This window comes from Lutra lutra, chromosome 11 (assembly GCF_902655055.1).
Source record: "Lutra lutra chromosome 11, mLutLut1.2, whole genome shotgun sequence".
NCBI lineage: Eukaryota > Metazoa > Chordata > Mammalia > Carnivora > Mustelidae > Lutra > Lutra lutra.
In genome coordinates, this window is record NC_062288.1 from 15702065 (window position 1) to 15715896 (window position 13832).

The 13832-nt window shown below is 40.6% G+C and overlaps 2 gene segments (V, D, J or C); both read left to right on the forward strand.

The window, feature by feature from the left end:
• The window catches only part of LOC125080861 (T cell receptor gamma constant 2-like), a 90256-nt gene extending 87681 nt beyond the window's left edge, over positions 1 to 2575 (forward strand). The window contains 2 exon segments of the C gene segment in view: positions 448 to 495; positions 2299 to 2575. Of these exon segments, the coding sequence occupies positions 448 to 495; positions 2299 to 2441 (191 nt within the window).
• The window catches only part of LOC125080858 (T cell receptor gamma constant 1-like), a 146946-nt gene that overhangs the window by 24165 nt on the left and 108949 nt on the right, over positions 1 to 13832 (forward strand).

The window sequence follows — 13832 nt, forward strand, 5'->3', positions numbered from 1 at the left end:
GCACTTCATGTCAGCAGTGGGTGCTGAGGACTGTACAGCAGCCAGTTTCTGTTTATTTTTCCATTCAACACATTTTTATACGACACCTACTTTGCAGTAGGCACTGTGCTAGGAGCTATGAGCAGAGAAGGAAAACAAGATAGTCTTAGGCATTTATCCTCCAGCTCTGGGGGAAAAAAAGAAAGAAATGCATAATTTATGAAGTTTAACATCTTCATGTGCAGAAATACAATTTTGGATTGATTTACTGAATTACACAGAGTCAGAACAATTAACCTGGAATTGTGGAGCTCATATTAGTAAAGGCTCTCCTCTCTGGTTACTATTTGTTATCTATCATCTACCTATCTATCTTCTAATTATGTATCATCTATCTCTCCAGAACACAGACACACATCAAATAATGGATTTGAACAATTGAATAATACTTGCACTCATTTCTTTCAGAGCTTGCTGCTATTAACTCCACAAAATCTTCTCTGAATGATGAAAATGGTAAGATTTTTGTCTATGTTTGCCTTTATGTTCTGTTGTCGCATTTTTTCCTCCTCATCAACATCACCATTGAACTTCCCTGGCTTCAGAAAATACCTCAGAATGGCTGGATCTTGAACAATAGACTGAGTGATATTTTAAGACAATCCATCATCTCTCAGGAATCATCATCACACAGTAAATGCTGCTTTGGGTGTGAGAGGACTATAAATTAGGGGTGCAGTGATGTGCTCTGAATTCTTTCAACAATGGAATTCATTCGCTTCTGTGACATTTGTTACTACTGACTGAGGAAAACAGGATATCAATTGCTTCTACATTTTTTTTCGGATTGCTTCCAATTTAAAAAAAAAAAAATGTTCTTGCTGGTAGTTAGTAACATGAACTGACACTGAGAGCTTCTCGTACAGAAGGTGTGCTGCACTATGAGTGCATTTTGTTTAATTCTCCTAATACTCACCGTGAAGGATTTTATTCCCATTTTACACAGGAAGGCAATGAGCTAAATTTATTTGTCTCCATACCACACGGCGAATCTAGGGCTTTGTCCCAGATCATCTGAATTAAGAGTTCATATACTATCTTAGTTTTTATTCTTCCTCTAATTCCCAACCCGAGACCCTGAGACAGGTGTACACATGGGGAGGGGGTGTGAGTGCAGGCCTTCTGGTGCCACAGAGTGGACTTAAACTCCACTCTTTTAATTATCAGTTCCATGACTATGGCTAAACTATTTACATTTTCTGAACACACCAAAAATAACACAAATAACACCTAACTCAGTCATAGAAGATATAACGTGACATATGTGAAATGTCTAGTGTAGGTATCTCACTTAGCTACTACATCGTAAGAACTAGCTCCTGGCGTTTTCTCCCCATATATGAACAAGGGTAATGGTGAAGAGGATTGGTTCTAGCCTTGCTGATCCACCCTCCGTGTCCAATATCATGGGACTTGTGGGCTCTAACCATCATCATCACCTTCTTCGTTATAATCATCCTAATTTATAGTTTTGCTTAATCATTTTGATGTCTTTGTTATTTTTTGCATGTGAATATGCAGAATTATATCGAGTAGCTAAGAAAGTGTTCTTAAATGCCGTGTTGCTGGGATTGAAATCTGGCTTCAGGTACTTACATGAAATTGCATGAAATCAGCCCTTCTATCTCTATCCTCAGTTTATTTGTAAAAACGGGAATGGAAATAATAACAATCTCATAAATTATTGAAAAATTTAATAAGGTTTAAGCTTTGCATACAAAGGTGTCAAAATAAGTAACAGCTAGTTTGTACTTAGTGGTTATTGCCTCTTATTATTCTGTTTTTTTTTTCATGAGTCAGATTTATAGATCAAACACAATTCTGATGTGTTACAAAGTCCAGATATTGTATCTGCTTTAAACTAATTGCTATCAATGAAATTTCTACAGAACTTATATTGCCTCTTATTCTTACTTTGAAACATGGTAGGGAAGAAGGAATGTTAAAAGCTATTTATCACCAATGCCGTTTTCCCATTGAATTCATTCATTATAAACACAACCTTACTTTTTATTACTTTGGAAAGTTCTAGGTGAATTTCATAGATGTTTGAGTGACTTGACCAGTAAACTGTGTTCTGAGTTGTCTTGGGGACGGTGGTGGTGGAGATGGTGATGTAGGTGTTTATTCTCCAGTTGTGCTGGTGTGAGTGTGTCATTTCAACCTAAGTCATCAGAAGTGTAATCAGTCACCCTTCGCCCATTAATAAGTCCTAGCCTTTCAAAACAACACGTGACATTAATGAAATGCTTCTTTTAGACACCCTGCAGCTGCAACTTGGGAATACATCTGCCTACTATACCTACCTTCTCCTCCTCTTGAAGAGCCTGGTCTACTCTGTCATCATCGTCATCTGTCTGCTTGGGAGACCAGCACTCAGTGGCAGTGGGAAGAGTTCCTAACACATGGTGGCACAAGGTGTCACTTCTTGCCATTGGCTAGTGTCCCTAAAAGTGTCTGCTGAGGATCTAGTGAGCCTTCTTTCTGAGATTGGGTTATTTCAGTTCACATGTGTCTTCTTCTTGTGTCATTATCCGAGAACAGGTTTACAAACCCCTGGGCAAACAGAATCTTTCACTCTGCAGCTAGAACAAATTCTGCCATGACTCAGGGGCGGGGCCAGGGGGCATCCACAGAGTCTGTTGCACCGCCCTCTCATTGTTGTCCACCAGCTCCCAGCCTTCCAGTCCCCATGCCTCTGGGTACAGCGACCATACACCTTACATAACTGCATTCCTTGAACTCTTTAACCAGATAACTGCGTTGAAGTCTTCATTTTGTATACCTGGAAGCCACCATGCTAGTTACCTGACATTTGTGTGTTTTTCATAATAGGCACAATAAAAGCAATCAAAAGTCTACTTTGGCCTCTGTGTTAATTTCTTTGGTGCTAACTGAGAGTCCAAAGTAAAGGACAGCATGACAACTGAATCTTCCAATTCAGCATCACTTGTAATAAGTGATCAATTACACTTTTCTAATTCTTTCTCTGAGATAGTCCTTATGATACTTTCTTTGGGGCCTAGGTGAGCCACAGACAGTGAAGTTTCCCAGGTTATTTCTCTTGCAAAGTTTAGCAGATTCAGTCTCATTTGGTTTAATACACTCTGGTGGTGACACTATAACATGTCACATGACTGGTGGCTATGCTCAGACCTGTCCCAGTGTGTCACAGGCACCAGATTTCCTGATGTCACAAGAACCCCAAGAGAGCTGCACTAACACTGAAAAGGTATAATGGCAGAGGGGTTAAGTGCTTGACTTCTGAACTCCATATGTTAGGGCTTAATCTTGGTTCTATAGCTATTTGAACTCTTTGTGACATAATTTTGTCACTTATCAAATGGAGTTAAAGTGACCTATCTCTTGGAGATGTGTGGATAAAATGAGTTAACTTTCCTGGTACATGTGAATGCTCAACAACATTAGCCTCTACTGTTGGCAGCTCTACATTAGAAATAAGAGAAACACACACATACACATGCAAACACACTAACAATTAGGGCACTCATTAATATGTGTATGTATATTTCTACACACATGGATATAAAACAAAATAATCAGTGTGTGGTAAGTGGCAAAAAAGGTAGTGATTGTTTATTTTTGTATTTTTGTTAATAAATCCATTTAATGTAGTAACTTTAATATATTAGAATTTAAACAATACCTCATTTAAAATTGGGAAGGATTTTTTCTTTCTTTACAATCAGATTCAGTTCTTGTGAAACAGGTGCTTTTGGAAACCAAGTAGAGGTTCCCATGTGGAAACAACATAAAGCCCACAAGATACAAGAAAGAGGAAATTTAATTTTGATCTACTCCTTGTCAAAAATTTCTTCAGACCTCTTAGGACAAATGTCTGGGCCTTTACTCAGCCATGTGAAACTATTTCTTTGTGTGGAAAGCATGGAGGCACAGAGAGGAAACTAGCAAATTAGTTAAGCCCTGTGGGCTAATGTCACTGCTGGGGGTCCTAGGTGCTCTGTCCTGTGGCTCAACTCTCTAGCACTTTCCTTCCCCAACTGGACCTGGGCTGCCCTGGACTGGGAGGTGCAAAGAGGGGGGAGGGTGGTGATACTGGAAACAGTGTGGGTGGAAGGAGGGCGCTATGTACTCCTTCAAATGTGGCTGATTCCTGGAAGTGCTTGAAGTCAAACTGGCCCCTGCTGGTTGGGGCTCTGCAACCATTGGCTCTGGTGTTGAAAGATGAAATAAGAACAGTTAAACCACAGCCAACTTTGCTCATTCTCAAAAGGCCACAGCTAATGGAAAGAAAACATCCATCTGCACATATGCTCCTGCTGTGAATTATACTCTTTGGCGTGGGTGAGGGTCCTTCTACTTATACCAAGTTCATTCCTGTAGCTGTTTTGTGAGTTAGGATTGTATGCCCAGGGCTGTTGAGTTGCTGCACACTCAGTCCACTCCGATGACACTGTTCTGAAGGAAACAGCAGAGATTTCTTGTAGCACTAGGTGATCCCCGACATTCCACCGGGATCCTATGGCAGATGATTTACTGAGGCTCAGACTTTTGGTCTCATTTTGTCCGTGTAGGCAGGGTGACATGAGACCAATGCCCATGAGGTTATTAACACAGGGTGACTGTAGACGACACAACAGCAAGTTCTTCTTTCCTCACAAGAACACATGGACATAAGGAGACTCTGAGTTCAACTGTGTCACTGAATTTCACAGACTGAGTCATGCCAGTCCCCTACAGGGATAAGTGACTGCAGAGCCAGGCCGAGCAATGCTCAGTAGAAGACTTGCACAAAAGATAAGTGTGTTTGGGAGGGTGTGGAGCAGAGGAGGGCTGTTCAGTGATGTGAACATAAAAAGTAAGTGTCCACACCCACACGCCACCCAAACATGGAACAGAGATTGTGTCCAATCCCGGGATCAATCTGTTCAGGCCTTGGAGAAAAAAAACTCTACTACAGAGATCACTACTTTGGCTTTTATGGTCTGACTTCATAAAGCATATTCTCACCATAGACTTCACTCCTCCTGTTCTATACAGAGCATCAACTTCAGTGTGAGCTTTGGCTTCCGTGAACATGGGCCCATGTTACTCCTTCAGCCCAGGATGTGTGGGAGACAGCTCTTTCTCAAGGTACATTGCAAATTCACCTCTTGCTTAGACAGTGGACCTGGTGTATATGTGACTCTCCACCTGACACAGGATATTATGTGACCACACCACCGAATTCTGGAGATTTGGGTCCCAACGCCAGAATGTACATACCCTCCTAGCCCCCTTCTCCACCTTGCAAAACTCCTTCTGGTTAATCCTCAGACTCCCACACCCCTACTGGTGGCAATTCTGTCATTTGGTCTATTCTCAGAACAGCGCAGATGGAGCCTACCTGACCTGCACAAATGCACACATTTGTGTCATTACATCTAGCAATTTTTTATTCATGAAATAGTTCTGACAAAATAATACCTGTTTTCCATCATGCATATTTTTCTCTAAAACCAGAAAAAGTCTAAATGTTTAAGAATAAAAAAAGTCAAATAATTATTATATTTCTATGAAATATTTTGCACTAAAATTTATATTTATGTATTAGGCAACAATTCGGTAAATACTCATGCTATCATGCAAAAACAAATATGTAATGAAAAACCTGTATATCCCATAAGAGCATATTTATAAAAATAAAAACCTGGAGGAGGAGTCAAGATGGCGGAGAAGTAGCAGGCTGAGACTACTTCGGGTAGCGGAAGATCAGCAATAGCTTATCTAAAGATTGCAAACACCTACAAATCCAACGGGAGATTGAAGAGAAGAAGAACAGCAATTCTAGAAACAGAAAATCAACCACTATCTGAAAGGTAGGACTGGCGGAAAAGTGAATCCAAAGCGACGGGAAGATAGACCGCGGGGGGAGGGGCCGGCTCCCGGCTCCCGGCGGAGCAGCGGAGCACAAAATCAGGACTTTTAAAAGCCTGTTCTGCTGAGGGACATCGCTCCAGAGGCTTAACTGGGGTGAAGCCCAGGCGGGGTCAGCGCAGCCTCAGGTCCCGCAGGGTCACAGAAGGATCGGGGGTGTCTGAGTGTCACAGAGCTTACCGGTATTAGAACGGGGAAGCCGGCTACAGAGACAGAGCTGAGGAGTGACTCTCAGCTCGGGGTTGCCTTGAACCGGTCGCAGGCTCGGTCAGCTCGGAGTGCGGCCGGAGGCCAGGGTGACGGGAGTCATTGGGCGCTGTTCTCTGAGGGCGCACTGAGGAGTGGGGTCCCGGGCTCTCGGCTCCTCCAGGCCAGAGACCAGGAGGCCGCCATCTTCATTCCCGTCTTCTGGAACTCTACAGAAAGCGCTCAGGGAACAAACGCTCCCGAAAGCAAACCCAGCAAACCCGAGCAGATTACTCAACCCGGCCCCGGGTAAGGGCGGTGCAATTCCGCCTGGGGCATAGAAGCTTGAGAATCACTACAACAGGCCCCTCCCCCAGAAGATCAATGAGAAACCCAGCCAGGACCAAGTTCACCTACCAAGGAGTGCAGTTTCAATGCCAAGGAGAGCGGCAGAATTCCAGAGGAGAAGAAAGCAAAGCACAGAACTCATGGCTTTCTCACCATGATTTTTTAGCCTTGCAGTTAATTGAATTTTTTTTTTCAATTTTTTTTTCTTTTCTCTTCTTCTGCTAAATTTTTTTAACTTTTACCGTTTTCTTTTTTAACGTTCTTTAAATAGTTTATCTAATATATATATATATATATTTTTCCTCTTTTTATATTTTTTCTTTATCGGCTTTCTTTTTTTAATAGTTTCTTTTTTTTTTCTTTTTTCTTTCTGAAACCCTTTTCATCCCCTTTCTCCCCCCTCACGATTTGGGATCTCTTCTGATTTGGCTAAAGCATATTTTCCTGGGGTTGTTGCCACCCTTTTAGTATTTTACTTGCTCCTTCATATACTCTTATCTGGACAAAATGACAAGGCGGAAAAATTCACCACAAAAAAAAGAACAAGAAGCAGTACCAAAGGCTAGGGATCTAATCAATACAGACATTGGTAATATGTCAGGTATAGAGTTCAGAATGACGATTCTCAAGATTCTAGCCGGGCTTGAAAAAGGCATGGAAGATATTAAAGCAACCCTCTCGGGAGATATAAAAGCACTCTCTGGAGAAATAAAAGAACTAAAATCTAACCAAGTTGAAATCAAAAAAGGTATTAATGAGGTGCAATAAAAAATGGAGGCTCTCACTGCTAGGATAAATGAGGCAGAAGAAAGAATTAGCGATATAGAAGACCAAATGACAGAGAATAAAGAAGCTGAGCAAAAGAGGGACAAACAGCTACTGGACGACGAGGGGAGAATTCGAGAGATAAGTGACACCATAAGACGAAACAACATTAGAATAATTGGGATTCCAGAAGAAGAGGAAACGGAGAGGGGAGCAGAAGGTATATTGGAGAGAATTATTGGAGAGAATTTCCCCAATATGGCAAAGGGAACAAGCATCAAAATCCAGGAGGTTCAGAGAACCCCCCTCAAAATCAATAAGAATAGGTCCACACCCCGTCACCTAATAGTAAAATTTACAAGTCTTAGTGACAAAGAAAAGATCCTGAAAGCAGCCCGGGAGAAGAAGTCTGTAACGTACAATGGTAAAAATATTAGATTGGCAGCAGACTTATCCACAGAGACCTGGCAGGCCAGAAAGAGCTGGCATGATATATTCAGAGCACTAAACGAGAAAAACATGCAGCCAAGAATACTATATCCAGCTAGGCTATCATTGAAAATAGAAGGAGAGATTAAAAGCTTCCAGGACAAACAAAAACTGAAAGAATTTGCAAACACCAAACGAGCTCTACAGGAAATATTGAAAGGGGTCCTCTAAGCAAAGAGAGACCCTAAAAGTAGTAGATGAGAAACGAACAGAGACAGTATACAGTAACAGTCACCTTAGAGGCAATACAATGGCACTAAATTCATATGTCTCAATAGTTACCCTGAATGTTAATGGGCTAAATGCCCCAATCAAAAAACACAGGGTATCAGAATGGATAAAAAAAACAAAACCCATCTATATGTTGCCTACAAGAAACTCATCTTAAACCCGAAGACACCTCCAGGTTTAAAGTGAGGGGGTGGAAAAGAATTTACCATGCCAATGGACATCAGAAGAAAGCAGGAGTGGCAATCCTTATATAAGATCAATTAGATTTTAAGCCAAAGACTATAATAAGAGATGAGGAAGGACACTCTATCATACTCAAAGGAACTGTCCAACCAGAAGATCTAACAATTTTAAATATCTATGCCCCTAACGTAGGAGCAGCCAACTATATAAACCAATTAATAACAAAATCAAAGAAACACATCAACAATAATACAATAATAGTAGGGGATTTTAACTCTCCCCTCACTGAAATGGACAGATCATCCAAGCCAAAGATCAACAAGGAAATAAAGGCCTTAAATGACACACTGGACCAGATGGACATCACAGATATATTCAGAACATTTCATCCCAAAGCAACAGAATACACATTCTTCTCTAGTGCACATGGAACATTCTCCAGAATAGATCACATTCTAGGTCCTAAGTCAAGTCTCCACCGGTATCAAAAGATTGGGAACATTCCCTGCATATTTTCAGACCACAATGCTCTGAAGCTAGAACTCAATCAGAAGAGGAAATTTGGAAAGAACCCAAATACATGGAGACTAAACAGCATCCTTCTAAGGAATGAATGGGTCAACCAGGAAATTAAAGAAGAATTGAAAAAATTCATGGAAACAAATGATAATGAAAACACAACGGTTCAGAATCTGTGGGACACAACAAAGGCAGTCCTGAGAGGAAAATATATAGCGGTACAAGCCTTTCTCAAGAAACAAGAAAGGTCTCAGGTACACAACCTAACCCTACACCTAAAGGAGCTGGAGAAAGAACAAGAAAGAAACCCTAAACCCAGCAGGCGAAGAGAAATCATAAAGATCAGAGCAGAAATCAATGAAATAGAAACCAAAAAAACAATAGAACAAATCAACGAAACTAGGAGCTGGTTCTTTGAAAGAATTAATAAGATTGATAAACCCCTGTCCAGACTTATCAAAAAGAAAAGAGAGAGGACCCAAATAAATAAAATCATGAACGAAAGAGGAGAGATAACAACGAACACCAAAGAAATACAGACAATTATAAGAACATACTATGAGCAACTCTACGCCAACAAATTTGACAATCTGGAAGAAATGGATGCATTCCTAGAACATATAAACTACCACAACTGAACCAGGAAGAAATGGAAAGCCTGAACAGACCCATAACCAGTAAGGAGATTGAAACAGTCATCAAAAATCTCCAAACAAACAAAAGCCCAGGGCCAGATGGCTTCCTGGGGGAATTCTACCAAACATTTAAAGAAGAACTAATTCCTATTCTCCTGAAACTGTTCCAAAAAATAGAAATAGAAGGAAAACTTCCAAACTCATTTTATGAGGCCAGCATCACCTTGATCCCAAAACCAGACAAGGATCCCATCAAAAAAGAGAACTACAGACCAATATCCAAGTGGATTTATTCAGGGCTGCAAGGTTGGTTCAACATCCGAAAATCAATCAATGTGATACAACACATTAATAAAAGAAAGAACAAGAACCATATGATACTCTCCATAGATGCTGAAAAAGCATTTGACAAAGTACAGCATCCCTTCCTGATCAAAACTCTTCAAAGTGTAGGGATAGACAGGACATACCTCAATATTATCAAAGCCATCTATGAAAAACCCACCGCAAATATCATTCTCAATGGATAAAAACTGAAAGCTTTTCCACTAAGGTCAGGAACATGGCAGGGATGTCCGTTATCACCACTGCTATTCAACATAGTACTAGAAGTCCTAGCCTCAGCAATCAGACAACAAAAGGAAATTAAAGGCATCCAAATCGGCAAAGAAGAAGTCAAACTATCACTCTTTGCAGATGATATGATACTATATGTGGAAAACCCAAAAGACTCCACTCCAAAACTGCTAGAACTTGTACAGGAATTCAGTAAAGTGTCAGGATATAAAATCAATGCACAGATCAGTTGCATTTCTCTACACCAACAACAAGACAGAAGAAAGAGAAATTAATGAGTCCATCCCATTTACAATTGCACCCAAAACTATAAGATACCTAGGAATAAACCTAACCAAAGAGACTAAGAATCTATACTCAGAAAACTATAAAGTACTCATGAAAGAATATGAGGAAGACACAAAGAAATGGAAAAATGTTCCATGCTCCTGGATTGGAAGAATAAATATTGTGAAAATGTCTATGCTACCTAAAGCAATCTACACATTTAATGCAATTTCTATCAAAGTACCATCCATTTTTTTCAAAGAAATGGAACAAATAATCCTAATATTTATATGGAACGAGAAAAGACCTCGAATAGCCAAAGGAATATTGAAAAAGAAAGCCAAAGTTGGTGGCATCACAATTCCGGACTTCAAGCTCTATTACAAAGCTGTCATCATCAAGACTGCATGGTACTGGCACAAAAACAGACACATAGATCAATGGAACAGAATAGAGAGCCCAGAAATAGACCCTCAACTCTATGGTCAACTCATCTTCGACAAAGCAGGAAAGAATGTCCAATGGAAAAAAGACAGCCTCTTCAATAAATGGTGTTGGGAAAATTGGACAGCCACATGCAGAAAAATGAAATTGGATCATTTCCTTACACCACACACGAAAATAGACTCAAAATGGATGAAGGATCTCAATGTGAGAAAGGAATCCATCAAAATCCTTGAGAAGAACACAGGCAGCAACCTCTTCGACCTCAGCCGCAGCAACATCTTCCTAGGAACATCACCAAAGGCAAGGGAAGCAAGGGCAAAAATGAACTATTGGGATTTTATCAAGATCAAAAGCTTTTGCACCGCAAAGGAAACAGTGAACAAAACCAAAAGACAACTGACAGAATGGGAGAAGATATTTGCAAACGACATATCAGATAAAGGGCTAGTGTCCAAAATCTATAAAGAACTTAGCAAACTCAACACCCAAAGAACAAATAATCCAATCAAGAAATGGGCAGAGGACATGAACAGACATTTCTGCAAAGAAGACATCCAGATGGCCAACAGACACATGAAAAAGTGCTCCACATCACTCGGCATCAGGGAAATACAAATCAAAACCACAATGAGATATCACCTCACACCAGTCAGAATGGCTAAAATTAACAAGTCAGGAAATGACAGATGCTGGCGAGGATGCGGAGAAAGGGGAACCCTCCTACACTGTTGGTGGGAATGCAAGCTGGTGCAACCACTGTGGAAAACAGCATGGAGGTTCCTCAAAATGTTGAAAATAGAACTACCCTATGACCCAGCAATTGCACTGCTGGGTATTTACCCTAAAGATACAAACGTAGTGATCCGAAGGGCACGTGCACCCGAATGTTTATAGCAGCAATATCTACAATAGCCAAACTATGGAAAGAACCTAGATGTCCATCAACAGAGGAATGGATGAAGTAGATGTGGTATATATACACAATGTAATACTATGCAGCCATCAAAAGAAATGAAATCTTGCCATTTGCGACGACGTGGATGGAACTAGAGGGTATCATGCTTAGCGAAATAAATCAATCGGAGAAAGGCAACTATCATATGATCTCCCTGATATGAGGGAGAGGAGATGCAACATGGGGGGTTGAGGGGGTAGGAGAAGAGTAAATGAAACAAGATGGGATTGGGAGGGAGACAAACCATAAGTGACTCTTAATCTCACAAAACAAACTGAGGGTTGATGGGGGGAGGGGTTTGGGAGAGGGGGGTGGGGTTATGGATATTGGGGAGGGTATGTGCTATGGTGAGTGCTGTGAAGTGTGTAAACCTGGCGATTCACAGACCCGTACCCCTGGGGATAAATATATATGTTTATAAAAAATAAAAACAATATATTAAAAAAAAACCTGTATATATATATGTGTGTGTTTTTGCAAATCAGAAAAAGAAAATAACCAGGTGATTTCAATCATTTCTGGTCCTTCCAAAATCTCTACAGCAAAATGACTTTATTACTTTTACATTAGAATTTAAAACAAGATATGAGTAATATCGGCATTATGACAATTACATGAATGTGCAAACACAAAATAAAAGAAACTGTCAACAGTGATGTGGTCACAGCGTTCACAGGTTCTAAGATCTTGTTCTCTGCACATTTTTTAAGAAAGCCTGTGTTACTGTCACAATCAGGGAAGGGACTTAAAAAAAGTAACTGAGGGAATACCAGGGTAGCAGGTGAGGGATAGAGCTGACTCACACACGAAGGAAGCAGTCTGCCTCACAGTTGCATTAATCCTCTCAGATAATATACTTCAAATAGGATATTTTCTTTTCCTGAGAATGTCTGCTGCATTATAGCCAAGAACCTATCTGGTACAGGCGAGTAAATACAAGAGAACCTTAAGAAAAGATGTGTTCCAAATCTTAACCACATAAATGTCCCATAGTTCAGGAGAAGTTTGTGGTAAAATACATAGAAAAATATATCGCTGTTGCGAGGCTTCACTTTCCAGCCTATTAAACAGCTGTAGAGACACTGGGGCAGATTACATGCCTTCTCACCCGAAAACGGGTCTGAGGAAATTGTCACAGCACATCTTCCTGTTTCTAGGCTCACTGCCCATCTGTCAAGATAATGGCATTTGAGCCTCATGGGGCTGACATGTCTTGGGATTATTTGGGAGTTCTGAATAAAGCCAAACATTGGATTAAAACACACTAATATGTATAGTTTACATAATTTAAAAGTGAATGTTAGCAAGGTCCTCTTTATGGTCAACAAATCTTCCCATGAATGCTAAAAATAAAAGTAGACTAGAGTAGCAAAAGTTACTATTTCAGTGTTTGGGGAATGTCCAATTTGCACAATTGTTTGAGAATGGTTTATATTTGAAAACCTACAGAATTCAGGAACGACAGCAGTGCACTCGTCTGCGTTGCTCCTGTTCATCCCCCAGCTCCCACACCGAGCATAGTGAGCTGGAAGTTTCCTCCCAAATAGGAGAGGCCTTGTGAATTGGATCCAAAGTCACACAGTGTAAGGATCTGGGTTAATATGTGATGGGAAAATGTGAAGGTGAGCTGACAAGCTGTGTGGTGTGCAAGCAGCAAGGCCAGGGCCTCTGCTGGTCTGCGGCTGGGGTCATGACTGCAGCAAGCATGTGCTCAGCTGAAGCTGCGTGCGTGCTTAGCAGGGACTCAAAAAAGCCCAACCCAGCCACACATGGTTGGTTGAAAATGAGGTGATCATCATATATAGAGGAGCCATGAAAAGACTCAGAAAAACTATAGCTGAGAAGACGTACACTTTAGCACGTACAAACTATGGGCTAATTGTGTAAAATAGGAATGTGCTACCCAAGACTTACAACAAAACCATTTGACAGAAGCAATGTCTTAATCAAGTTGCTGGGACACATCCCTAAGTAATCTTGGCAACCATGAAGGTGTGTAGACCCAGGGTGATTCGCAGGAAGCTAGACTGAAAAATAAACTAAGAAATAAAACAGGAGAGTCATGAGCAGCCATATACCGTAGGAGATAGAATATCACAGATTAAGTCCAAGCAACTTTCTCAGCATGCAAACAGCAATGAAAGCAACCTTCTGGAGAAAAGTCACAATCTCAAGTTGCTACAATATATTTTCGACAAATATTTTTCAATAAAAAAATAAAAGACCGTCAAAGAATCACAAAAGTGTGACTATTGTTAGGGGGTGATAACCTCTACCACTCAATACAAACTCTT